The sequence below is a fragment of the Macrotis lagotis genome, chromosome X, assembly GCF_037893015.1.
Source record: "Macrotis lagotis isolate mMagLag1 chromosome X, bilby.v1.9.chrom.fasta, whole genome shotgun sequence".
In the NCBI taxonomy this organism is placed as follows: Eukaryota; Metazoa; Chordata; class Mammalia; order Peramelemorphia; family Peramelidae; genus Macrotis; species Macrotis lagotis.
In genome coordinates this window covers 661,043,144-661,070,872 of record NC_133666.1, presented here as the reverse complement: position 1 = coordinate 661,070,872, position 27,729 = coordinate 661,043,144, and the positions used below count along the sequence as shown (strand labels likewise).

At 40.4% G+C, this 27,729-nt stretch overlaps 1 protein-coding gene across 4 annotated transcripts in view; it reads right to left on the bottom strand.

Annotated features, from left to right (window-relative positions):
• Nucleotides 1-27,729, bottom strand: part of RIMBP2 (RIMS binding protein 2) — a 535,198-nt gene that overhangs the window by 29,440 nt on the left and 478,029 nt on the right. For 3 of the 4 annotated variants that reach the window (XM_074205261.1, XM_074205263.1, XM_074205264.1), the window contains 4 exons: nucleotides 17,211-17,362; nucleotides 14,917-15,384; nucleotides 9,469-9,621; nucleotides 5,421-5,579 (listed from right to left, as the gene is read on the bottom strand). In XM_074205261.1, the coding sequence (XP_074061362.1) occupies nucleotides 5,421-5,579; nucleotides 9,469-9,621; nucleotides 14,917-15,384; nucleotides 17,211-17,362 (932 nt within the window). Of the gene's footprint in view, nucleotides 1-329; nucleotides 1,071-5,420; nucleotides 5,580-9,468; nucleotides 9,622-14,916; nucleotides 15,385-17,210; nucleotides 17,363-27,729 lie in introns of all 4 variants that reach the window. The other variant, XM_074205265.1, reaches the window with a different exon arrangement.

Genomic DNA, 27,729 nt, shown 5'->3' with positions numbered 1-27,729 from the left:
GCACCAAGAAAGCCAAACTTTCCAATAATTCTAGTTCAGCTAACCCTTAATTAAAATTTAGATTCAGTTGTCCTTTAATAAAAGCAGCCATTATTGTAATTTGTTCTGTGGGAAAATCATCATTATAAGCAAAGTAAGGAGGTCTTGAGCATGGTAAGAAGCCTGCAAAATGATGAGGCTGAGGAAATTAAAAAAAAATGCATGAAGAATGAAAGGAGAGCCAGTGGGGGAAGTCCCCAAAGATGAACACTAGGAAATCAAAAGAAGAAAGAAAGAAAATCGATTGAATTGGCAAGCGGATGTTAGAAGGGAGGTTTTACTTCACACACCAAAGAACCTTCTCCATCTCTGGGAGCTGATTTTGAAAGCAGGACAGGTGCCCTGCTGTCACTCATCTGGACCTTCCAGGCACAGCAAGGGTCTTCTGGCTTCATGGGCTCATTGTAGTGACTCTTCCTGGGGCTAGTTCTCTCGGGGCCAGGTGTGGTCTCATTGTTCCTGATGACCTCACTGGGGGCAAACTGCTCTCCAAAGTCTTCCTCAATGCTGGTCTGCCGGGTCAATGTTTTCCTACGGGCTAGAAGGGGCCTTGGGCTTCTCCGGCATGTACAGTGGCTGCCGCCTGGGCAGCAGGGGGGGCCAGTGTGAGGGGATGGATGACCATGAACATTTCGGAAGCTAAATCGAGACTCTTCTTCCTCACTCCCACAGTCAAGCCCACTGTCCGGGCTTCGGGTGAGGGCTCGACTAAATCTGTAACCCTTATCTTCAGGGGCAGAGTCCTCTGAGTGGTGGGCAAACCCAGATAACCTGTGCTTGGTTGGGAACCAGGTGGCCTGTTGAACCTTGTCTTCAATGCAACACCTGGGGAACCTAGGCCCTCTGGGCCCTGGGGCTTTCATTTTATAGGACAACCCTAAACCTTGTTTATGCAGCAGCTCAGAATAGTCTCCATCCTCTTCAGCTACTTCTGGGATACTAAAAAGTTTTTTACTGTGGTGGGTCTGTTGGGGAAATTCCGACTGTTCCCAAAAAGTTGCATCAGTGGTGGTCCTATTTTCATAGCACTCCTTAAGTAGTATGGGATGTTAAACCAAACAAAGAACAAAAAAGAAGAATAGGTGCAGAAGGAAAAAGTGAACGAGAAAACAGAAAATGAGGCCAAAAAAAGGGAAGGAAAGAAAAATAAAGACAGAATTAGTTTTAGATATGATGACAAACGGAAGGCATGCGGCTTACTCAGTGGAGGGGGAATGGCAGGCTCTGGATGATTCTCTGAAAATAAAGACATGTTGAGAGTGTTGGAGAGAAGGCAGGAGATCACAGTACAAACAGAGAGCAGGCATATTGATGCTTGAAGAAGAGGAGCCAAAGCAGCCCATTAAAAGACAGAAAAAAAAAGAGAGAGAGAAAGAGAGAAAATCAAAAGTGGTACCTTAGAAAGGGGTCAGATGAAGGAAGGTTCTATGGGGATCAGAGCTAAGAACAGTTCCAAGCTCAATGCCTAAGACAGATCATTCCTCTGTGTTTTCCATGACGACAGAGTTGTGTCTAGGGATTACATTGCCTGTCCTGCTTTTCCCTGGCCCATGTGTGTTTGGAATCCGCCAAGAATGTGGGCTTACATCTCAGCCTACCTATGTTGATGGCCATATGTCCTGTTGGTTGGGACAAGCTTTACATAGTACCATTTCTTATTGGCAAAAGGCACTTGCTAGGGGGAAGCATTCCCAGGGTAGCACCCCATACCAGAATGGGGATCCCCATCTTGATGACAAGATGACACCAGCTGTTCTTTCACTCCCAAGCTGAAAACTTCACCCAACCAAGAAGCCTAAGGGCTTTGATCTGCCATCAAGCCCTCAAACAAATCTTGCTCCTAGACACCAGCCACCCCAGAGGAACAGAATACATACCCGGTAGAGAGAAGGGATGCACACTCGGAGAGGAGCAGCTGGAGGTAACATTCCATGTAGCTGTTACTCAGATAGTAAATGAGAATGAATTTGTCTGTTAAACATGCAAAGTACCTCCATATACTGGAGAGCACATATCACTATTGTGGGGGATGGATACCTTTATGTATGGGACCTGAGTATGATTTGGAGGGAGAAGGGGAAGTAAATGTTACATTGACTTTCTCTTGTGGAGGGACCACAATATTTCACCTCTGGAGGGTGGTAATTCCTTTCTTTGCTTACAAGTCCTTAGAGATTGATGCATTTTACTACTATTGTGAGACCCTGTGTTGAGTAGGGAGGCAGCATTGCTCAACTGAATTGAATCTTAAAAGATGAATATGGAATAGCTGGACAGGAAGGATATCAAAAACCAGGTGCCATTTGTATAAAATTGAGAAAAACTGGGGGTACCATTGAGTTGCAAAAGGCTCTGATTAAAAGAGCTTCAGGGCTCACCAGGGATGAAAATGCAAATTGCATGGCTCAGTCAATAAAGAAGGTGCAATACAGGGTGTGGGAAGATGGAAGAATCATCATTGTTAGACCTAGGAGGGACTTTAGAGTTCATCTAGACCAGTCTAAACAGGAACTCTATCTCCTATATCATCTTTCTCTCAGTAGAATGGAAGCTCCTTGAGGACAAAGGATGTTGGATCTATGTCTTTGTGTTCCCAGTATCTAGTATTATGCCTGTCCCATAATCAGTGCTTGTTAAATGCTGTTGGATTGAATTGTTAAACTGATTGAGAATTTAGGGCTGGAAAGGCACCTTAGAGGTCATCTACTTAATCGCCTCATTTTACAGATGAAGATGCTGAGACCCAGAGAAAGTTTAGTGATTTGACCAAGGACACATAGATAAGTAGAAGAGTTGAGATTTGAATACAATTGCCCAAATTTGGTCCATTATTATTATTGAAATTCCTCTTGGAGACCTCCAGTAAAGGGAAACCCAAAAGATCTATATGAGATTTGAACTTTAGCCACCGGGTTCGTTACTTTAGAACCGTTCTTAATATAAAATAATTTCATAATTCTCCTTACCTCCCCTCTCCTAACTGTAGGATATTCCTTTTCCCATTGCTTTGTATTTTAATTTTCATGGGATTTAGTCATGGACAACCATATCATCACTGGAATGCAAAGGATAAAATAGTGGATTCTTGCTTCTAGAGACCTTTTGCCATGGAGGTTACAAGGGGAATTCCTGGTATAATGTAACTTTTGAGGCAGGACTGTTCCATTTTAGTCAGTACCTGATGCTCAGTAAGTAGGTGCTCAATAAATGCTTAACTGAGTTTAATTAAACTGAGTTTGCTGACCTCTAAGGTCCCTTCTAGTTCTGAGAATCTGGAGCAATAGAAATCACTAGTAGGAGGTAAGAAGCCAACTGAGGACAGGATTTGATATTGCTACTCATAAAGGAGGCATGGGGAGGTCTACAGAAATGGCAGTGATGGGGCAGTCAAAGTTCATGGGCCATGAGAAGAGACAGTTTTCAGAATCTAGTCATGGCACTCTGTAAAAACCTGAATCAGGTCTGTCTCTCAAAGTATAGTTGATTTGACAGTCATTTGGGGATGATGCATTTGGTTTCTTCCATTCAAGCTACATGAACCAGTGTTCCACCATGGTTCATAGGGTCTCACAGGAGAAATGGGGCTTTCATTGAGCTTTGCTGAGAACAAGGATGAAGTTTCCACAAATTGGACAAAAATTCTCTATAGTCTACCCCACTACTGACATATTCTTAACTATTGGAATAGGGTTAGAGTAGCTCCAAGAAAAGAGGAAAGAGAGTAGATCTATTTATTCTGATGTGGATAAGGTAAGGAAAGGAGGGATAAAGGGCCATCTCCCATTTATGAAGTTATTGCTTCTTTTTTTATGGATCTATGATTTCACAAGTGTAGGAATTTTCCTTAGGATAGGGAGGCAACACCTCTGTCAATACTGATCAATCCTTTCTCTACAACTGATGGTCTTAGAGAGTCAACTGGGATATTCAGAGGTCAAGTTACTCATTGAGAATTACAAAGATCCTTTTAGCTAGCTCCCAGGTCAATTCTTAATCCATTATACCAGGGAAGGGGAACCTTTTTTTCTGCCAAGGAACATTTGGAGATTTATAACATCATTTGTGGGTCATATAAAATTATCAACTTAAAAATGAGCCCACTGTATTTGATCAGATTTAATTAATTCACCCCTAAAAACTTTTAGATTTATTGAATTTCAAGTACCATGTACAGTTGGCATGGAAGCACCTGACCAAATGATCTTGTGGACCCCCAGGTCAGATGTTCCTTGCCTCTACATTATATCTTTATTCTCTCACCCTCACCTAACATATGATTTCCTGGCTCAAAAGATGCCTCATTCCATAAATACCTCATTTGGGACATAGTTCCCTCTTCTCAGATTGAGGCTTTCATTGGATCTTTTCTCTTCTATTATGAATAGAAAAATCAGTCTTGGAGAATGTAAGACCTGAGTTCAAGTCTCACATCTGACATTTTGACTATGCCATTCTAGTCCCCCCCCCCCATTTCTTATTTTACTTTCAGTGCTCTAGATACTCTCTGAGATTCAAAGTTGCAGAAAAGGTGCTGACCTACATTGGTAGAAGGAATTTCTTATACTACTGAAATCACAGATCCAGTTTCCATTCCTATCCTTAGAACTCTCTAATTCATTCAGTTGCATTCATGAGGTATAAAATGCTCTGTGAGGACCAAGGGAAAGCTTATTGTTCACTGGAGAGGTGAAATCAAGAAAGGTTTCATGGAGGAGATGGTACACGAGCTTAGATTTTAGGATGGGTAGGAATCTGGCAGACAAAGAGAGGGCAGAAAGGCAGTTCAGTCAGAGAAGAGGGTACATGAAGGTGAGGAAATATGGTGTGTGCTGAGACATAGAATAGATTGTAGAGCATGAGGGGATCAGGAATATAAAATAAAAATGGAAGGGTGTAAAGCACCAGATTGTGGAAAACCTCGAATTCCAAGGAAAGAAGTTTGAACCATCCTTGATAGGCAATAGGGGGCCATTGAAAATTTTTGCCCAGAAGAATGGTATAATCAAATCTCTTCACCTTTTTTCTCCAACTACAAAGAAAGCTCACAGAGGGAAGAAGTTATATATCACACCTCACTGCATCTTTAGCACAGAAGGTGACTGAGACATACCTGCTGGGTTGAATTGCCTTGGCTCTCCCCCTGACTCACCCATGACCCAAAGGGGCATTATGGATGAAGTGAGGCAGAGATATACATGCCATTCTTGATGCTAGGTCAATAGAAAGAAAGAAGCTGCCTCAAGATTGAGCATTTTACACGTACAGTTTGTGGGGTCATCTAGAACCAGGATGACTGAATTGGACAAAAAAGATAAAAAGAGGAGAGATGGCCCAATGATAGAGAGACCCAGCCTCAGCTAGAACTGCTCCTGGCCACTGACCTTAAGCGTGTTGTGTGGGGTTCCACTGGACCGCCTCCTGGCCCCGTCCTCCAGCTGCATTTCGGAATAAAGTTCCTCCTCATCCTCTTCCATAATGTCAGACAGGTCGGAGCCCCGGCTGCTCTCTGTGTGATAGTCCTCTCCGTGACCATAGTGTGACTGTAGGGTGAGAGTTGAGAGAATGGCATACTCACTGAAAATGGGACCTTGGCTTTCCTCCTAGCACCTCTCCCCTCAGACAGGGTGCTGTGGTTTCTCTAGATTTAGAGTTAGGCACTTAGAGGTCATCAATAGAGAGAGCACAGACACTTGGGGAGTAAAAACACCCGGGTTCTAATCTTGCCTCTGATGCTTACAACCTTTGGATCTAGGGTAAGTCACAATCTCTGGATCTCAGTTTGCTGCAAAAGGAAAGGATTGGATTACATGGTCTCTGAGATCCCTTCCAGCTATGGATCTATGATCCTATTATCTAGTTGCTCCACCTTCATTTTATAGATGGAAAAATAAGTACCAGAAAGGAGGAGTATTCATTGAAACAAGTGTTAATGTCAGAAATCAAACCCAGCTCTCTCAAATCTAGATCCTGTCATTTCCCCCTTGCTACACTGCACCTCACTGATTTTTTTTTTGATTTTTTTCTGTGCATTTAAATTTTTTTCTTTTCCTAACATGTAAGAAGGGTTGTGTTGCACATCTTTTGCTTTTCATGGATAACTCTTGGAGGTCAGATCAAATATATGAGCTTAGTACTCAGAACAGTGCCTACATAATTGCTTCATAATTACTTGTTCCTTTCCCCTTTTCCCCAGATGAATAGCTGAATTCTGAAGCAGATAGAGAGAGAGTCTAGGAGAACTTGGCTATAAAATGACCAAGGGTTCTTTCTTTGGACACCATCCATCGTCCCACTCAGAAAAAACTTCCCACTGGAGGAATCAGCCAATATCTTTTACATGGAAGCTGATCAAATATTAGAAACTTCAAGCTTGGTGGTGATCACCTATCTCCCATGTCCAGCACAGTCCTGTCCACTATGTGAGCAGAATAGGGGCAGGGAGACGGGAAGGTCAAAGAGCTTCCCATGTATCAAAGAAAGACTTTCCTCAAATTTCAAGTAGCTTATTGATGGCTGTCATGATGACTTCCAAATGAAGCTGTATACTTTGCTATTATTATGACCAATCCTGGCTCCAGAGAAGAGGTAAATACATTAATCTCCCCCTCCTTTCAGGGTTGAGGTGGGAGACAAGTGTGGAATACTTTATCTACTGTCAGATATAGTCATCATTAATTGGTTTTTGAACATGTTCTATTATCATAAGGGAGAACTCAATGGGTAAGTCAGACATGACTGATATAAAAATGAAAGATATCAAAAATATTTATCATTTTCAAAAATTTTAAGTAAATTGAACCACTCCAGGATGATGAAATCTTGTGAATAAAGAAAGGAAAGGGATAAACATTTATTAAATTCCTATTATATACCAGAAACCTGTGCTAAGCACTTTGCATATATTTCATTTAATCTTCATAACAACTGTTCTATTATCATCTTAATTTTTAATAGATAAAGAAACTGAGGTAGAGATTAAATATCTTCCCCAGTTGCATAGCTATTAAGTGTTTATGGTTGGTTTTGAATAAAGTCTTTTTTTATTTCAGGATCCTAAGTCCATCCATTATGCCATCTAACTGACTCTGGTAAGCCATTGTTGCTTGGGGACTTTGTGATGGAAGAGATGATTTACTTTTTAAGTTTTTAACAGGCTCTTGGGAGGCAAATTTAGTTTTTCTAGAAAGAAAACTTCCTAGCAAATAGAGCTGCTCAAAAATAGAATGGGTCACCTTAGTAAGTCTTACACTGAGGGCTGGCTTACCTCTGGCTAGGAATATTGTAGAGGGATTCTGATATTGGCTAGATTAAATGTCCTCTCAAGTCCTTTCCATTCTGACTTTCCCATAGCATTTAGAGTTAGGGGATCTGGGTTTGAATCCTGACTCTATTACTAATTATTTGTATGACTGGGTAAATCCCTTACTCTCCATCAGTTAGTCAATAGACATTTATTAAATATACGTTGTACACTAAGCACTAGAGATACAAAAAGAAGCAAGAGGGAATACCTGATGTCAAGGAGCTTATGGTCTAAATGGGAATAGTAGTTTCTACCAAAAATCATTTTTTGAATTTTACAATTCCCCCCTCCCTCCCCCCCCACAGAAGGCAATCTGATAATTTTTTTTTAATTTTTTTTTTTTAGTTTTTGCAAGGCAAATGGGGTTAAGTGGCTTGCCCAAGGCCACACAGCTAGGTCATTATTAAGTATCTGAGACCAGATTTGAACCCAGGTACTCCTGACTCCAGGGCCAGTGCTTTATCCACTGCGCCACCTAGCCACCCCCTCCACAACATTGATCATTGTCCTTTTTAGTCATATTAGTCAGTCTGAGAGGTGTGAGGTGATACCTCAGAGAAGAAACACTGATTTAAGAACATCACGAGCAAAACCTTTCCTTTCCTCAAATAAGCTAAGATTTAGAGCTATAAGATAGTCCAGGTACATCTGAACAAGTCATGATGCAATGAAAAAAGAACCCTTGTTTGCTGTGATTACATTGGAATCAAAAGCAGACTGCAGCCTTGTCTGAGGTGCAGAGAGTTTGAGCAACTTCCCCAGGGTTACACAATAATAAATTGTAAATTAAAGGTATCCAGGTGGCACAGTGGATGGAGAGCCAGACTTGGGAAGAGGAGGAACTATGTTCAAATCCATATTAGGTACGTAGCCTTGGGCAAATAATTTCATTTTATAGCCTGTTTCCTTTATGTATAAAATAGGAAAATAGTAAGAACCTATTTGATAAATTCTTCTTCTTCTCTTCATCCTCTTTCTCTTCCCTTTCTTCTTTTCAGTTGTGATATTGTCAAGACCAGTTGTCCTTTTTCCTTTAGGTTTTTGGACCAAATCTTGTATTTCATCCTCCCGTTTGACTCACTGAGGAAATTTTCTCTGCCGATCTAGATAAGCACCTGCTTCTGGGATTTACAGTCTCTGTTCCTTGGGGTAATGGAATGTAAATGTCTCGCTCAGGGTCGCATAGCCGATATGGATTAGACTTGAATCTTCCAGCCACACAACCTCACCTTCAGACAGGGGCTCTTAAGCTGACGTCTCTAAACTCTCCCCCCAATATTTTGATATATTTTAATATAATTTCTTTCCTTTGTAATACTTGTTATTGTTCTTCGTTATGTCTGACTCATGGTAATCCTATTGAGGGCTTTCTTGGCAAGATTACTAGAGTGGTTTACCATATTCCTCGTCCAGATCATTTTACAGATGAGCAAACTGGGGCAAACATAGTTCAGTGAAGTGCCCGGGGTCGACCACTAGTGTTTGAGACCACGTTTGAACTCAGGAGAGGAATCTTACTGATTCTCCAGATTGGAGGCTCTCTACACCATGGTGCCAACTAATTGTTCCTTTGCAATCCTATGTAACCCATTTAATTTGTAATCCATTAAAACGTGAGCCCCTCGAGATCAATGACTGTCTTTTGCCTTTATTGTAGGAAAATAGAACTTCTAGGACTTCTCACGGTGCCTAGTTCATAGTGAAGGCTAAATGAATATTTATTGACTGATTGTCTAGGTATTTTATTTTATATATTTAAAAACATTATTCTTAGAAGGGATCCATAGGCTTTTTTAGATAGTTAAGGAGTCTATGATATTAAAAAAAGAGCTAAGAATTTCTGCTTTCAGTTAATGATTGGACTATTCCAACTAATAAGTGAGAAAAGGATCTATCCGCAAAAGATATGCCCAAATTCTCTACCCTTACAGGTCAGTTCAATAAGTATTATTAAGCACCTCCTATCAGAGGTTTTGGTGGGGTGGCATCTGAATTCTTTAGCTGAAATGACACTTTGGGGGTAAATATTAAAATTCAACCACCTAGGCAGTGACCAGGTCCCTGATACCATACAGAAATAAATCAGTAAGAACTGGTCACTGCCAGCTACATGGGCTTCCAATTACCTGCTTGCCAAGCTCAGAACCCTTCAGAAAATCATCCACAGATGCTCCTCTCCTTTTGATGTCCGGTGAGTCATAGCCATCTTCTTCCTCCTCATCAGAGTTTGCATAATGCCCAGCCCTGCTCCTTTCCTCGAACAGGCTCCTTTTCTCCAACTTGGAGGGAAAAAGAGAAGAGGCAAGTGAGACATTGCTAGTTATCTCTGGCAGGAACTAAAAAACAAAAGATGGACAGTCTATGTTAGTGATAAGAATAACAGAACTTTATGTGTCATTTTACCATTTGCAAATTGAGCTACATGATCTCCCTCGGGTCTCACCAGATGAGGGATGTACTATTGTTATATCCCCCATGTTTATTGATAAGGAAACCCATATAGAGGGTTAAGTGACTTGCCCATGATCACAAAGCGAATGAGTATTGTGAAAAGTTTTGAGCCAAGGTCTTCCTGACTCCAAAATCTAACATCTTTATGAACTGAAAAGTTTTTAAGGTGTTAGACTTGAAGTCAGGGAAAACCTCAGTTCAGAACCAGCTTTAGATACTACTTCAGTATCTTCCTAACAGTAACAGATCTTGGGTAAGCCACTAAATCTTTTTGTCTCTGATTTCTCAATTATAAAATAAAAAAGCTTAGACTAGATGACCTTGGAAATTTCTTTTGGCTGCAAGTCTATGATCCTATGAGCATTATTGTTCATTTAGAAAGAGGAAGGTTGGTATATTTATGACTTCTAACATCCTTCATAGCTCCAGGTTGATTCTATGGACCTCTGTGGGTCCATTTGCTCATCTAGAAATGGAAAAGTTAATAAAGATGACCAATGAGGTCCCTTCTAGCTCTAGATTGGTGAGGCTACTGACTTTGTGATCTTAAGCCACTTTAAGGTGTCCAAAGTGTTCTCGAACTATATGTCCTATTTTGCTTTTGAGAAGCTTCATTCCTACTTCAGAACATACAAGCAATAATAATGACTTGCCTAAGGTCATACAACTAGCACATGTGTGCGGCAAGATTCAAACTCAATTCTTCCTTACTCTAACTATGAAGTTCCACTTTTCATGCTTAAGACCTATGTGACATTGAGGGAAAAAACCATTAGATCAAGGCACTCTTCTGCTCTTAACACAAAGTCAAGCTCCAAGTAGATGCTTAATAAATGGTTCTTGATTGATTGATCTTAATGCAGTTAAATCACTTAGCTTTCTTGGTGTCTTTTTGGAACCTTGTAGGCCACTAAAACTCCCAGATGTTTTTGGAGAAGTTGCTGCCTAGTTATACTATACCCATTTGCTAGTTTTTAAAAAACATGGTAGTAAGAAAGAATAATAGCTGGCAAGTAGACCTGAGTATATTCGAAAATTCCCGATGAAGCCATTGCATCAGGAGTTGGAATCTTGGATTAACTCGTGGGTGTCACACTTTAAGGAAAATTGTCTGGAGTTTTTCCAAAGTAGCGTGAATGACATGAGACCTTCCTTTAGGCATTTGAAGGAAGAGAGACTGAGTCTTACACCAGAGGACAGAACTAATGGGTAGCGGTTGCAAAGAAGTTGATTTAGGCTTGATGTCGGGGAACTGTCCAAAGTTGGAATAGGCTACCCTGATGGTTCTTGAGTTTTCCTCATTAGAGGTCAAATGGAAGCTGGCTCATCTTGTCATGGAGGTTGTAGAGCTTCCTTCCTGCCCTGAGATTATAGAAAACTGCTACAGTAGAGAACCTGAGCTCTACCTACCAAGCCATCATTTTAATTCAGGCCACTGGGTGGCACTAGCTACTCAATTCTAAAGATTTTTTTTTTCTTAGCTCTTGTACCTTGTTGGGATAGATGCTTTATAGAAAAAAATGCAGCTGATTTTTTTCTGATCTTTATCACTCTGTCTACTAATATTGTCTGTATAAGGGTGGCTTATTTTTCTGGATTTGACTTTCTGAGATCTTAGACATTCAGAAGGGATTTTCCATCAAGTAGAATAGAAGGACAGTGAGGTAGGGACCAGTTATTTGAGGATGCTTAGCTCAGAATAGAGAAGATTCGGAAGGGAACATGATAATGACTTCATGTATTGGAAAACCTGTCCTAAGGAAGAGGGATTAGCCTGGTTCTGCTTGATCCCAGAGTTCAGAATCAGGAAAAATGGGTGGAAGCTACCACTTCGCAAATTTAGGACACATAGCAGGAAAATTTCTTAACACTTAAATCTATCCAAGATGTAGATGGTGGGTTTCCCTCCCTGGAGGTTTACAAACAGAGGCTGAGCCAACATTTTGGTTTTGGTTGATAGGTAGTGCAGGGGTTTGAGCGATTGGTCTTGGAGTCATCAAGATCAGAGAGAGAGGGCAAGCAAAGAGAGAGACTTAAAGAAGAAGAATAAAAGGAAGTCCTGGAAGGTAACTGTAGGCCAAAAGAAGGCAGGAGAATAATAAAGGTAGGCATGATAAGGAGAAAGGAAAGGGAGAAGGGTGGGAAGGAAAAGGAAAAAAAGAAGGGGAAAAAGGAAAGAAAGAAGGGAAAAACAAGTAAGAACACAAGACAGGAAGGAAAGAAAGGAGGGGGAGGCAGGTATCAGACCCTCTTGCTTTGGTGTTTGTTGAGATGCAGGGTGGTAACAGGAAAGGACACTTTGGATGCAGACAGAACAGATGGTTCCAGCACAGACTGGGAGGAAGGGAGTGAAGGGTCAAGTTCTTTCCTAGCAGGGACCACGTCTGTTTGCAACTTGCCCTGCGTAGGCTCAGGCAGAGCTCCAGGTGGGTGGGGATGAGCACCGAAGAGGTAATCACTTTGAAATTCGACCCACAAAGGAAGCCCCAGAGCCTCCTTGCTCCCTGCAGAGGAGATTGCTAATACTTTAGATGAGAATTTGGTCCTGCTGAGCCAGTTCCTTTCAGGGACAGGAACAGGGGGAGGAATGAGAAGGTCCCTCCTTTGAGCAGCATCTACTTTCAGGTCTACAGCATTTTGGGACTGGTGACCTAAAATTAACTTTTATTACCCAATACTCTTTTAGATACCAGGTTCACCAAGAATTCCAAAACCTTAGACTATCAAAGCAGAAAGGGTCTTCAGAATTTCTTTTCCTGGGCCCCAAGAATTAGGATTTGATTTAGATGGCACAGTAGATAAAGTGTTCTTTTTTTAATTCAAATCTAATCTCAGATATGTATTAGTTGTGTGACTCTGGGCAAGTCACTTCACCCAGTTTGCCTCAGTTTCCTCCTCTATAAAATGAGCTGAAGAAGGAAAGGGCAAAACATTGTGATATATTTTCCAAGAAAATTCCAAAGAGGGCTCTGATGAGTCAGATATGACTGAACAACAGCAAAATATGTATATTGCTTGGTAATATGGTGGCAGAAGGGGGTAGAGCTGACTTCCCTGGTGGCCTCAATTCCTGTTCTTTAAAACACCTTCATTACCTGAAGGTCCCAGGTGATATTCCACTGGCACCTGAAGCCCTCATGAAGGAATTGGATTAAGATAATCCTTCCAGTTTCTCCCAGGTCTAAATCTCTGGTCCTATGTGGTTATCCAATAGTGATTGATGAACATTCTCAGCATAGTAATTTTTTTTGGACCTGTTATTTCATTAGTATTGGGAATTCACAGTGAGGAAATTGTGTAGCAGGCATCTTCTTTTCAACTTAGAGTCTTAGAAAATTTGCCTGGGGCACTTGGAAGTTATTCAGTTTGCTCAGTCACAGTGCCACATGTGTATGTATGTATCAGGGGTAGGGACTGAACCCAGAGTTTGATTCTGAGGCCAACTATCCATGCCATCAAGTTGACACTTTAATAATAATAATCATGATTATAATTACAATGAATGTAATTATACTTTAAAATTGCAATGCACTTTTTATATATTTCCTGATTTGAGTCTCACAATGACCACTTAGTGCAAAGGGAAGAAGGGAGGATAGGAAGAAGGAAAGAAGAGAGGGAAATAAAAGAAGAAATGGAAGGCAGTGAGGGGAAAGGAAAAAAGAAAACCAAGGAGGGGTAGAGAGGGAGGGAAAATAAATATTTATTATTATGTGACAGGAAATGTCAACACTGGAGAAAAGGAGGAAGAAATAAGGAGAGGAGACTAGTGGAAAAAAGGAGATTAACAAGAGGATTATAAACTGTATTTTACAGATGAGGAAACTGAGATAACTTGCAGAACAGGACCCCCAAGGCCAGGTTAGTGCTCTCTATCATGATGCACTTCCATTGTTAAAGACTCTTCCCATGTTTAGAAGTCCTGTTGTCCAAAACAAATCATGAGCTTTGTAAGGGCAGGGGCCATGGTGTCTAATCTTATTCCATATTTTCTTATAGGAAAAGAACAAATGTGTGAGATGAGAAGAACAATCAAAACACCAAGGAACCTTGTGGCAGGGGTGATCATCTCCTCAGCCAGCCTCTTCTCAGAACATTTCCTTCCCCTATTATCACCTTTTCAAAACTGAAATCCATGATCCTAATCAGAGCAGTGCCCATTGCATTTATAAGCTGTGACCATGTCATGCGCGTGACCTCTCCAAGTAGTTAGCAGAAAAGAGGTGGAGAATGATGAAAAGATATTTCTGGGTTAGAGAACATTTATCTGGAGGAACTCTGAAATTCTACGTCACAAGCATGGGGAAAAGTCATGTGTGTATGTGTGTGTGTGTGTGTGTGTGTGTGTGTGTGTGTAATCCCCAAGTTCAAATCCAACTTCAGAAACCTAAAAACTGTGTGACCCTGTTAGGATCTCTTAATCTCTCTCAGCCTCAGTTTCCTCATCTGTAAAATGGAGATAAGAATGACATCTCCCAGGGTTATTTTGAGGATCACATGAAAACTCCTAACACAACAAATGTGAAGCCCTTTGCTAACTTAAAAGCACCATGTAACTGCTAACTAATACTATTATTAAGATCTGGGTCTTGTCTCTGACACAAGCCAGGTGTGAAATTCTGGAAAAGTTTGTTAATCTCTCATATCTTTAGACAATTCTCTTTGACTCTTTGTTATAGACAACTTGCCCCCTAAACCAGATGATGAAATTTCCACAATAGGAGTTTTTTCTATATTGCTGAAATTGCTGCCCCATCCCACTCCTATGACTATATTTAATTATATGAGAATATATCGCATCCCTTCAACAGAAGTTAAGCTCCTTGAGGGCCATCACGAGTTACCATTTTTTTTTGGCAAGGCAGTGGGGCTAAGTGACTCGCCCAAGGTCACACAGCTAGGGAACTATTAAGTGTCTGAGGTCACATTTGAACTCAGTACCAAGGCTGGTGCTCTATCCACTACACCACCTAGCTGCCCCACTAACTACTTTTAATTTTGCATCTCCAGTGCCTAACATACAGTAGGCAATAAATATTCACTGAATTGAAATGAATTGAATTGATTGGCAATATTAGAGTAGGCACTTCCCCAAGGAATAAGGGCAAGTGATTCTTACTTACCCGATTACTCTCCGCCATCCTTTGTGCAGCTTCCCGTGCCATGGCTTTAGCCACAGTGTTAGGGACAGGGGCACCCTGTGGCTGTGGGAGAATCCGATTGGGTGAGGGTGACCGCCTCCCTGGAGCCGAGCTTGGAAAGTTGGATGTCGGAGGTTCCAGCATGTGTCCATGTGTGGGGGCGGCCGAGCGAGTCTGCTCCCAAGACTCATCCATTTTGATGTGGGGACCCAACTGTTCGTCTTTGGTATCTGGGGCTCCGGCACTTGCTAATGGCTTAGGTTTGGGAGTAGTTCGAGGGTGTGGGATTGGAGGCACCAGTAGGTCAGGTGGAATGGCAGCTATTAAGGAGTCCATGGATTCACCTTGGGTGGAAAGTGTTCTCACGGTCACCTCCTTGGCTTCCAGGTTCCGGATGCGCATCAGTTCCACCGTTGTGCTGTCAGCTGTCGGGAAGATGACTTCAGCCACCTGAGAACACAGAGAGTCAACTTAAAGGTTGGTTGACAGATGCCCTTCCCGGTGTTATCTATTAGACCCATATCGTTTCTCTTCCCCGTAGTCAATGAAGGGAAAGTTGGCAACTGTGAGTAATAAGTAAATGCTAATTACTGCCAGGTCTAACTGCCCATCTAACTGGAAGAAATGTGGAATTGGCCAAGCCAAGTTCAAACTGGGCAGGAAATTCTGTGCCAAACAGACATGGCTTTAACAAAATATGTTTAATGAGAAACATTTGGGACCTAATGGGCCCTGTGAGAGGAGCCATCATCTTTTCATGTCTGGTATGAAAGGAACAGGGGCTGACTGACTTGATGGTTGTCTTTATTCTCTAATAGGAAGATAGGACACAATCCAAAGAGCTACTGGTCTGCTATAATGCCAGTTTTTGAGGCTCATTGCTCTAGGTCAGGGGTTTTTAACTTGGCATCTGTGGACATATTTCAGGGGGTCCACGAACTTGGATGGAAAAAATGACATGTTTATTTTTACTACTACAGCAATTAAACATTTCCTTCAATTATTTAAAAAACATTGTTCTGTAAAGACTTTATCTGGCTGCCATGAGGGAATGTGTTACAAAAAAGGTAACAGACTCTCATTCTAGAATAAGGCAACATCCTCAGTTCAAATGTCAATATTCCCCAAAGGCAAAAACTTATTCTAGCTGTGATTTCCTTTAATGATTAAAGACAATTATTTGTTAACCAGGAAAATTGATAATAAGGAATAACTCTTTCTAGCTACCAATAATCCAATTAATAATTAGTAGCGACATGTTTTAATTTAAAGGTCTCTGGATCTTGAGGAGGTTGATCCAGGGCAGCTAGATTTCTTAGTGGTTAGAGCATTGGCCTTGGAGTTAGGAGGACAGGAGTTTGACTCCAGCCTCAGACATTTACTAGTTGTGTGACCTTGGACAAGTCACTTAACCCTGATTGCCTTGCATGCAGGGCCCTCTCCAGTTGTCCTGATGGCTCTGGAGGAGAAAGTGATATTGGTGACTTAGTACAACCCCTTCACTCCAATCCAATTCATGTGCTTGTCATGGCATCACCTCCCTGACATCATGATCTTCTTCGAGAATGAAGGACAAAACATCATCAGGTTGATCTGAGTTTGAATTTCAACTTTGCTACCAGGGCAAACTTGGGAAAATCACTATCTCTCTGGATCTCAGTTTCTCCATTTACAAAATGAGTTTGGTAACCTCTGGTCCAATCTAGCTTTCAATCTGTGGCCCTATGAACCTTTCCAGAGTTGGAAAAGAACCAGGAGAGTATCTTGCCTAAGGAATTTAGCTGAAGTTAGCTAGAGTAACATCTTAAAATGGTATTTGGGACTTCTGTTGGGAATTATGTGAAGAGTTTGGAGAAATGTACTGAGAAGGGCTGATTAAGATGAGACATTGCATGGAAAGACATAGGGCTTTTAGGCATTGGGCTAAAGATATCATGGATCTTATTGGAGGAGGTATGCATTCCTCTTGCTTCAAAATATTTTTTCTTAAGTTGTTGTATCTCCTAAAGTGAGGGTATCTCTACCTTTTCTTGGGGGGGGGGGGGGGCATCAAATACAGTGATGCTGAGATTTGGAATGTAGAGTTGCTTAAAGCCCATCTAATCCAATTCCCTCTCTATACAGATGAGGAACATGAAGTCCAGAAAGATCAGATGACCCACCCAAAGTCTCACAGCTAATAAGTTCTGGAACTAGTACTCAAACCCAGATCCTTGACTTTAAATTCAGTGCTCTTCTTACTCATAGGACTCGAGATGGAGGTGATAGGAACTCACCCTCTGCCCTTTTGCATAAACACCATAGCCAGACACATTTGCTCCATTGGACATCCCAGTGGGGGTGAGAGTTGGTGGTTTCCAGGAGACCTGTATGGTTGCTGGAGTGGTCCCGGCTTGAATGGTGACATCTTGAGGTGGAGCTGGAGGACCTACAATGATCAAGAGACCCCACTTCTCATTGAATAATTACTTGAATTTGGATGGTGGTTGTCACTATTTTCACTGTTGTAATATTGGGAGGGTATGTCCTTTATATGACCCAAGATTACATACAACCTCAGAAAAACAAGGTATCTAGGGAAGTAGGAAAGGGAAGGAAAAATATTTGGGAAATAGTGGAAAAAGATGTCAAGAGTTAGTTTAAAGATTTGGAAAGTGGACACTGTAAAAATTACAGACTCTTAAAGCTAACAGGAACCTCAAAGACCATCTAATCCAATACTCTGAGTAAAAATCTACTCTGACATTTTCAATCAGTGACCACTGATTGCATTTTTGCTTGGAGATCTCCAATGAGGAAGAACACATAAATTCACAAAGCAACTTATTCTACTTTTGAGATAGCTCTAATTGTTTAGATCAGAAGAGCACCACAAATCCCCTGCCCTCAGGGAGCTTACAGTTTAGTTGGGGGAAGATAAGAATCTCATATATGGAACAGCCAGACAATGGCCATGGTTTGGATTATTTGCCCAAATAATTCCGCCTTTTCTTCTCAAGTGTTCCCAGCTTTCAGGAACTCCCTTGCTCCTTAGAGGGTATCTTCTCTGTTGGGGAGAATTCATCTCCCAGTCTTTGCTTTAAATAACAATTTTGAATGGCATGGTTCCCAACAGTGGGACAAGTACATGGAGATTGGAGGCATCATAATTGCTTTGTATTTGTCAAAGGCAGATAAACAAATACTTATTGTCTGTCCCTGGAGTTGCCCTGAAACAGAAAAATGCCTTTGTTTGCAGCCATTTCAGCTATGGCACAGATGTGGAAGCTGCCTGGAAAACAGCTGCTTTTTGCTGGGGAGGGCACCTTATCCATCAAAAACCATTCATGGTTTTGTTGGAGGTTTTTTTGGAGGCTCTATGTAATGATTCCACCAACATTGATCCACAAACAAGACCAGATAAGCTAGGCTAACATGGTACCTACCACAAAATGAGATAGAATTTATAGAAAAATGTAAAATTTGCAAAGCACTTTCTATATGTTAACTCATTTGAGCTGCTGAGGTGGGTACTATTACTTCCCCCATTTGCAGATGAGGGAATTAAGTGACTTAATCAGGGTCACAGGGCTAATAAGTGTCTAAAACAGAATTTGACATTAGATTTTCCAATTATCATATCAAGTGTTCAATCAAGTATCCCAACAATCCCACTAAATGTCTGGTGAATTGAAGTCTGTAATCCAAACCCAGTATTAGACATGCAGACTAGATTATCCTGCTAAGAACATTTTCTCGAATTACTTTCTCCAAACTAAATGGAAATCAGAATGGTCAAGATATATAGAAAGAGTATAATGTTCACTTTATGCAAATTTTAGATGAACCAACATTTATTAAAGTCTATTCTTTCCCAGACAATGTGCTAAGAGCTGGGGATACAAAGACAAAAAACAAAACCAAGACAGTCCCTGTCCTCAGGGAACTTACACTTTAATGGAGAAGACAGCCTGGGCATAAATAGGTGAATCTGAGAGATAGAGTAGATGAGCGGTAATCTCAAAGAGAGAGGCCCTGGCAGCCTGGGACATTAGGACATTAGGGAAGCATTCGGCAGAAGGTAGAGCTTGAGTAGAGTCATGAAGAAAGTCGGATGTTGAGAATGGATAATAACAGTCCGGTATTACGAACGAAACTTTTTCTTGGGGGTTCCACTATTAATATGTATGTGTGTGTCTTTAGCACTTGAGGATCTTACCTCTAAACTAGGTTAAATAAGGATAGTTATTCCCATTTTAGAGACTGAGGTTGACCAAGGTTTAGTGATTAATTCACTGACCAAGTTCACATAGCTAGTCGGAATTCTATACTTGGTCTTCTGACGGGGTTTTCCACTCTACTATACGAGATAAAATTCATAAGAGCAGCAGCTCCCACTGATGTGTCCTTTCCTCACCCCTGAAGGAGGAAGGGCAAGTATCATTCAGCTTTTACAGAGTAGAAACTGAGCCTCAGAGAGAAGTGATTTGCTCGAAGACATACAGGCATTAAGCATCAGCATTAGTACTTTTCCCCACTTCTATACATCCAATCCATTGTCAAGTTTTGCTGTCTCTACTGTATCTCTTGCCTAAGCCCAGCCTTGTTTCTACTCACCTAGCCTGGTCTAGGACCTCATCACCTCATTCCTGGACTATGACAGTAGCCTTTTATTGAATTTTTCCTGCCTAAAATCTCTCCTCACTCCAATTTCTCCTCCACTTGGCCACCAAAGTATTTTTTCTAAGGCACAAGTCTGAGCATATCAGTTCTCCTCAGTAAACTCTAGTGGTTCACCCTAGTCCCATCTTGCCAAGAAGACTGAGCTTTCTGAGTTCAAATTCAGCCTCGGATGCTTACTAGTTGTGTGATCCTGGGCAAGTCATTTAACCTCTTTACCTTAGTCTTCTCATTTATAAAATGAGTGGAAAAGCAATGACAAACCAGTTTAGTACCTTTGCCAAGAAAACCCTAAATGGGGTCATGATGACTACACTGAACAACAAAAAGATTAATTATAATAAAAGCGAGTTTCTATATAACATCTTTAGGTTTATAAAGTGCTGTTCGTGTAATAGCTCATTTGATCCTCATGATAGAAATTCCTGCACTTGATTATTATTTGTCAGGATCTCTAAACCCTTGATCATCTAGGTTTCTTCTCTGCTGATGACCTCCAACTTATCTATGTCTTTCCTGAAACGTGGAGCCCAGAACTTAAAATACCACACCAGTGAGACCATCATTATCCTCGTTCTAAACACAATTTATTTTTACATCAGTCTACCATCACATTTTGACCTTTGTACATGGATTACCCTCATTACCACCAAAAAAGGGTAAATTCTTTGAGGGTCAGGGCTATGGCAGTTTAAAAATCTTTGACTGTTCAATACTGAGTTATATATTACAGATGCTTAAGAAATGTTTATTGAATTATGTCCAATATGAATACAGTCCAATCCCATCTCTTTAACAGATGAGGAAACTGAAGCCCACAAGGTTAAATGAATTGGAGATAATCTCAGAGGAACAGCACTAAAATTAAGGGGATTGGGAAAGGTTTCTTGTAGAAGGTAAGGTTTTTGCTGAAACTTGAAGGAAGTCAGGGAAGGAGCAGGGATAAAGAATTACCTAGAGAAAATATGCCAGGAGAATTCTAGGCACAGGGGACAGTCACAATATTCTTCTTCAAGAAAGATCAGATCATTATCAAAAAAATAAAAAGGATAAGAGTTCTTAAACATCAATTCACTTTAGCAATTCAGAAAGAGAGATATCATGGAAGAAGCTGTGGATTTGGAGGTTGGATATATTGAAATAGAAACACTGCCACTAACTACCTGTGAGAGCTTGGGCCAGACACCTTCTTTGGGCCTCTGTTCTCTCATGTGTAAAATGAGAGGATTGGACTAGATAAGATAAAAGATCCCTTCCAACCCCAAAATCTATGAACTTATAGGGAAAAAAGACAAAAAGTGAAAATAGCCCCTGACTTCCAGGAAACCTACATTCTACTGAAGACACAAACTGTCCAGTACCTCTGGTACTTCAAATCTAGGCTTCATACACTTTGTGCTAGAAGACATCTCAGAGACCATCTATATCTACTTTTACAATCAGAAATAAGGAAAGCATCTTTTCCATCATTATCAAGAGCAAATTGGAGTCACAGGCTTCCTCATTAGTCTCCCCAGATGCTGAATAGTTATTTTTCAGGAGGTGCCTCACTGGTCTTGCTTCTGGTGGAAAGATGTGATGTTTGGAAGGAAATTTCATCTTTGAATGACAGGTTTAAATTATATATTCATTTCATGGAGGCTGAATTGAAGACAATTCATTTAGTAATGCCTCATTAGCATGGGTGATACGGTATTGCCAACCTGGAATGGTAACAATCATTCCACTAAATGTCCTTTGCAGGAAAAGACTTATTAAGATGATGACTCTATCTCACAGCAAAAAAAAGACAAGAAAAAGAGAAAGAGGAAAAATCACTAGTAGCTAGGTAGTGATGGAGAGAGAGAGAGAGAGAGAGAGAGAGGTCCTGAGTTCAAATCCAAATCTAGACACTTACTAGTTGTGTGACTTTGGACAAGGCATTTTACCCTGTTTGCCTGTTTTCTTCTCTATAAAATGATCCAATGAAGAAAAATGGTAAACCATTACATTATCTTTGCCAAGAAAACCTTAAATGGAATCACGAAGAGTCAGATACAACTGATAAACTAAACAACAATAAAGAATCACTGGAATAAACTTCCCATTTCTCAAGTACAAGTTCACAAATGCTCATACCTTCTCTGGGGATTCAAGATTAAAAAAAATAAACAAACCCTGTCCTCCTGGAGCTTATTTTCAACTTCTTTCTCAAGTCCAATATATTTCCCCTATGAATGTCGTCCAAACCCATCTCTTTAATAGATGAGGAAACTGAAGCCCACAGGGTTAACTGAATTGGAGGAATTGGAAGTAATCTCAGAGGGACAGCACTTACAGAGTAGCTAATCACTAGCATCATGTACATCAAATGAGATAACACATAAAAATGGGACTATCCATATCAGTTTTCCTATTCTGTCCCTCAAAATCTTTCTCCACCAGCATGCATTCTCTCCTCTTTTTTTGTCCCAGGCTTTTACCAGTGGTGCTTCTTAGACATACTGGGGTCTAATTCCTTCTTTTTACAGAGTTTTCAAATAGAAGTCCAAAGATATTAAGTGATTTGCTTTAGATTGTGCAGGTGTCCTAGGGCAGAGCAGAGACTCAAGCTAGACTCCTCTCAATCTAGAACTCTGTCCCCCATAGAGAGTTCATTAATGTTCTAGCCAATGTCAACTCTTCTCCATCATCAGAGACCAGACATAGATCAGCCTAGAGTTGGAAGTGACCTCCAAGACTACTTACTGCAATTCCCTCTTTCTTTACAACTGAGAAAACCGAGGCCCAGGGAAGGTGTGACCTATTTGAACCTTTTATCCCATCTTATTTGTCTCTAACTATTATTCCCTCTTGTTTCTCCTTCAAGGTCTCCTTAACTGATTGGCTCTTTTCCCTGTTGCCTACAAGCATGCCTAACTCTCTTCAGTCCTTCCTATGATCCTGATCTCCTTCAAACCCCTTTCACAGGTAAGAGGTTCAGTGGATAGGGATTTAAGGGTTAAGTTAACTAGCCATGTGAACTTGGGAAATTCAATCTGTGGACTTCAGTTTCCTCCTCTATAAAATAGGAGAACCATAGCACCTTCCTTCTTCTCTAGCTCCATTCTTTGCCGTGATCTCAAGAACTCAAGAGTTCAATTATCAGGGGCAGCTAGGTGGCACAGTGGATAAAGCACCGGCCCTGGAGTCAGGAACACCTGGGTTCAAATCCGGTCTCAGACACTTAATAATCACCTAGCTGTGTGGCCTTGGGCAAGCCACTTAACCCCATTTGCCTTGCAAAAAACAAATAAAAAAGAGTTCAATTATCACCTCTATGCCAATGACTTTCAAATCTGAATTGTCAGCCTTCATCCCTCTTCAAAGCTCCAGCAAAAGCACTAGACTTGACCAGAAAGACCTGTATTTTTTTTTTTTTAGTTTTTGCAAGGCAAACGGGGTTAAGTGGCTTGCCCAAGGCCACACAGCTAGGTGATTATTAAGTGTCTGAGACCGGATTTGAACCCAGGTACTCCTGACTCCAGGGCCGGTGCTTTATCCACTGTGCCACCTAGCCGCCCCAAGACCTGTATTTAGATCCTGTCTCTGCCACTTATCACCTATGTGACCCTAGTCAAGTCTTTTCTCAGCTTCAGTTTCTCCTCAGCAGCAAAGTGTGCATCATAATTGTGCCTCACAGAGTAACTGTGAGGATCAAATGCCAATCACTATCATCATGTATATCAAAAGAGATAACACATATAAGGCACTTCACAAAACTTAAAGTGTTGTGTTTTAAAATGAATGATTACTATTATGATGGACATCTCCATCTGGAAGCCAAATAGGCATCTCAAATGTAATATGTCTAAAATGTCATTAAATGTCTCCCTGTTGTGGGTGAAATTTAATAAAAAGGTAAATCGAGGCCATTCTCTGAGCAAGGTAACATTTATTAATAGTGATGTATATAAAGGGGCAGCTAGGTGGCGTAGTAGATAAAGCACCGGCCCTGGAGTCAGGAGTCCCTGGGTTCAAATCTGGTCTCAGATACTTAATAATTACCTAGCTGTGTGGCCTTGGGCAAGCCACTTAACCTTGTTTGCCTTGCAAAAAAAAAACAACTAAAAAAAAATAGTGATGTATATAGCTGTCAATAAATGGTCAGTTGAATACCTCCACTTATGTCAGAGATCCCAAGCAAAAGGACAGCTCCCCTTTTATAGGTTCTGGGGAGTACAGAAGAAAGAACAGAACTGGGTGGATGATATCATGGAATTGATGACAACATGATTGGCTCAGAACTGAGGCACAGGGAACAATATGATTGCTTGGAAGTTTGGTGATGGGGGCTACTGATGATTCCCACCCCCCTCCCATTTTCTCTTGACATTAAGAAATATTCATTGCTTGATTGAAGCTTGGGGAGAAGAACAGACCAACTGGATAACAAACTAGACATCTGAAGGATAGCTTGGTGGTGTAAAGATACTAGACCTGACTCCCTTATGTTCACACTCAGGCCCCAAGATTAATCTAAATTTCTTGAGGGAAGTATAGTGATTAGCAAATTAAGCTTTTTTTTTTAAAGCTTAACCCATTACAGGTGAATCTTTGAATGAAGTTCAGAGACAAAGAATCATTATTTAAGCAGTTACAGGACAAAACAATGGTAAATGGGATCAAATGAGATAGGATCAGCTCAATCTTCTCACCTTCAACCTTGTCCTCCTCTAAATCTGCCTACCTCCATCTTCCCTTACCCCTCTCCCCAGGTTCTAAACCTCAATTCTTTCTTAACTCTTAGCTACCATACTACTCATATAGCAACATATCCAAATCAATTGCCCAGACTTGCTAATGCTACTTCCACAGTATCTATTCCTTTTTATCCACTCCCCTGGTAACCTCTCTTTCAGGCCCTTATCTAAATCTCTCACTTAAAATACTATAATAGTTTCCTAACTGGTCTCTCTGCTTTCAGTCTCTCTTCTGTTTAATCCATGCTCTGCCAAAATAATCCTCCTAAAACACATCCCTGACCATGCCAGTCCCCAGATCAAGAATCTTGGATTCTTTATTCACCACTTCCTAAGCTCTCTCCTTAGCTCTCTGCTTCTGTTCATAGAGTCATTTATTTTCTCCTCCCCAAGGCTCTCCATGTTGATGCCATCTAATAATAGCTAGTATTATTGTACAATGTTGAAAAAATACGTACAAAAATATTTATAGCAATTCTATTTGTGGGGGCTAAGAATTGGAAATCAAGAGGATGTCTATCAATTGGGAAATGACTAAACAAGATGTGGTATGTGATTGTGATTAAATAATATTGTGCTATAAGAAATGCCAAGCAGACGATTTCAAAAAAGCTAGTAAGACTTTCAGGAATTGATGGAAAGGGAAGTGAGCATAACCAGAACATTGTATACAATGACAACAATATTAATGATGAAGAATTGTGAATGACTTAGCTATTCTCAGCAATACAATTATCCAAGACAATCCCAAAGGATGAATGATGAAGTATACGCTCTGCCTCAGAGAAAGAACTGATATTGTCTGAATAAAGACTGAGGCATGCTATTTTCACTTTTATTTCTTTCTTTTTCCTTATTTTCACTTTCTTTTCTTCCTTCCATTCTTCTTCCAGTCTTCTTCCCTCCTTTTTGATCTTTTTTGTCTGTTTGAGTCTTCTTATACAAAATGACTAATATGGAAATGTTTTATATGATTGTGCATGTCTAACCTATTTGGAATAGCTTACCACCTCAGGGAGGGAGGAGGGATGGAGGGAAAGATCTATTTTAGAATTCAAAATTTTAAAAATAATCTTAAAAATAGCTTCATCATGAAATAAATAAGATATCATTTAAAAATAAGATATTATTTAAAAAACAAGAAAACAATAATATTTCATTTGATCTTTATAACAATCCTGGGATACAAGTATCTTTAGGTGTAAAGGTATCTAGATGAGAAAACTGAGGCTGACAGAGGCTAAGTGACTTCTTCAGCATCACACAATCAATAAATGTCTGAGATAAAATTTGAACTCATGTCTTTCTGACTCAGGTCTGAATCTCTATATGTTATGCCACTTGATTACCTTTGCCTCTTCCTTGTCCTTGACGTATCCAACCAGTTGTCAAATCCTTCATTTTCTAATCATAATATATTCCTATCCAAGCCCCTTCTCTTTCCCAGTGCCATGTGTTCTACTCATGTTCTTTTCTAACCTAGATGATCATACTAACCTCCTCACTGATCTTTTGACTTTCAGTCTATCCCCTCCAGCCCTCTCTTATTTTTGTAAACAAGAGATTAGATCTCCTTATCTCACTAATCCAATGACAGTTCATGAGCCCAGTCCTGATACTGATCAGCCCAGAAGTTTTAGCCTGATATTATCTGATGTGAGTGGGGGTTGGGTAGCCTGGCGTCCCTCCATTTCCAAGGAGGTCACCATATTGATTTCAGATTTAGTGTGGATTAGTTCTAACTCTACTCCAATTCAGAATTCCCATGCTCAAGTCTCATCCTATGCCACTCTGACTGCCTTTGACTCATCTTTGTCTCTTCCTCATCCTCCCCAGTAACATGGCATGAAGTCACCATGCCCAGCCAGTATCTATCCCCTTTCAAATGCATCCATCACTCCTTTGCCTCACCATAATGCACCATGTGGAACATATGTATCCTTCACTCAAAAACCTATTGTTTAGAGAATGAAGTATTACTCCTCATCGTTGTGTTAAAGATCCTTCATAGTCCAACTCCAAATCACCTGCCCAGTCATAACTTGCACTGTGTTCCTTCATTTAATCAACATTCAGTCAAATTAGATCTTTCATCCCTCATTCTACCCTTCCTCCTTTTGCTTCTTTACTTACATCATCATAGGTAGTTAGGTGGTATAATGAGTAGATGGAGTTCAAATCCTGTCATGTATGATCCTGAGCAATTCAGTTAATCTCTCAGCCTGTCTCCTTGTTTGTAGAGTGGAGATGCCCAAGATCACATACATACCAACTTCTGAATGTAGCCTCCTGAATTAGAATATAAACTCCATGAAGGTAAGGAGAAATTGGTTTGGTTTTTCTTTGTATCACCAGCATCTGCTGCAGAATCTAACATACATTAAATGCCTAAAAAATATTAGTTGATTGACCAATGGACAGTGATGCTACTAGAAATTGAGGAAAGTTGTCAGAATGCCCAGCCAACTTCCCATGGCAAACTTATTGGATAACATTGGGAAACTGCACAGTTAGGGTAGGTGTAGATGGGTTTTGATCTTCACTTTTGAAAGGGGAAATTGCAACAAAGAGAGCATGTATTCTTTGAAATATTTAATATGACAGATATTGTTTTAGGTGCTGCCAATGAAAAGATAAAAATGAATAAGTCCCTCCTGTCAAGGAGTTTACATTCTATCTGTTGATGTTCTATTGATGGAAATTGCCACTGACTGTAGCAAGAAAGGCACTGGATAACATAGTATGTATAGGGGCACCCTCTTGGAGTTTATTTAGTATTGATTTCACCAGCAGTTAGGTAGTACAGAAGATAAGGTTCTGGGGTTTGAAATCAGGAGGACCTGAGTTGAATTCTGGTCTCGGACACTAGCCATGTGACCCTGGACAGATTGCTTAATCCTGTTTAACCTCAGTTTCCTTATCTTTTAAATGAGCTGGAAAAAGAAATGGCAAACCAATCCAGTATTTTTCCCAAGAAAATCCAAAATGGGATGACAAAGAGTCAGATATTCCTGAAAGTGACTGCACAACAACAGGTTTCAAAGCATGATTTCTCCTCCCTCCCCACCATTTATAACTATTGCAATATTTTACAGCAGAGGTTCTTCACCTTTTTTATTATATGGGACCCCTTTGGCAGACTGGCAAAACCTCAGAATAATAGCTTTCATTCATAATTGAAAGTAATGCTAAATTTCAATTAGAGGTAATTGAAAATAAAGTAATTTTTCCTATCCAGATTTACTGACTCTTTGAAATCTATCCATGGAAGGTTAAGAATCTCTTCTTCAGAGAATCAAGGAAAAACAGAGCTGGATAAAATCCAATGCTTTCATTTTCCAGATGAGGAAATTGAGGCCCAGAAAGGTTTAGAATTTAACATAAGGTCACAGCAAATGACAAACAGAATTAGGAT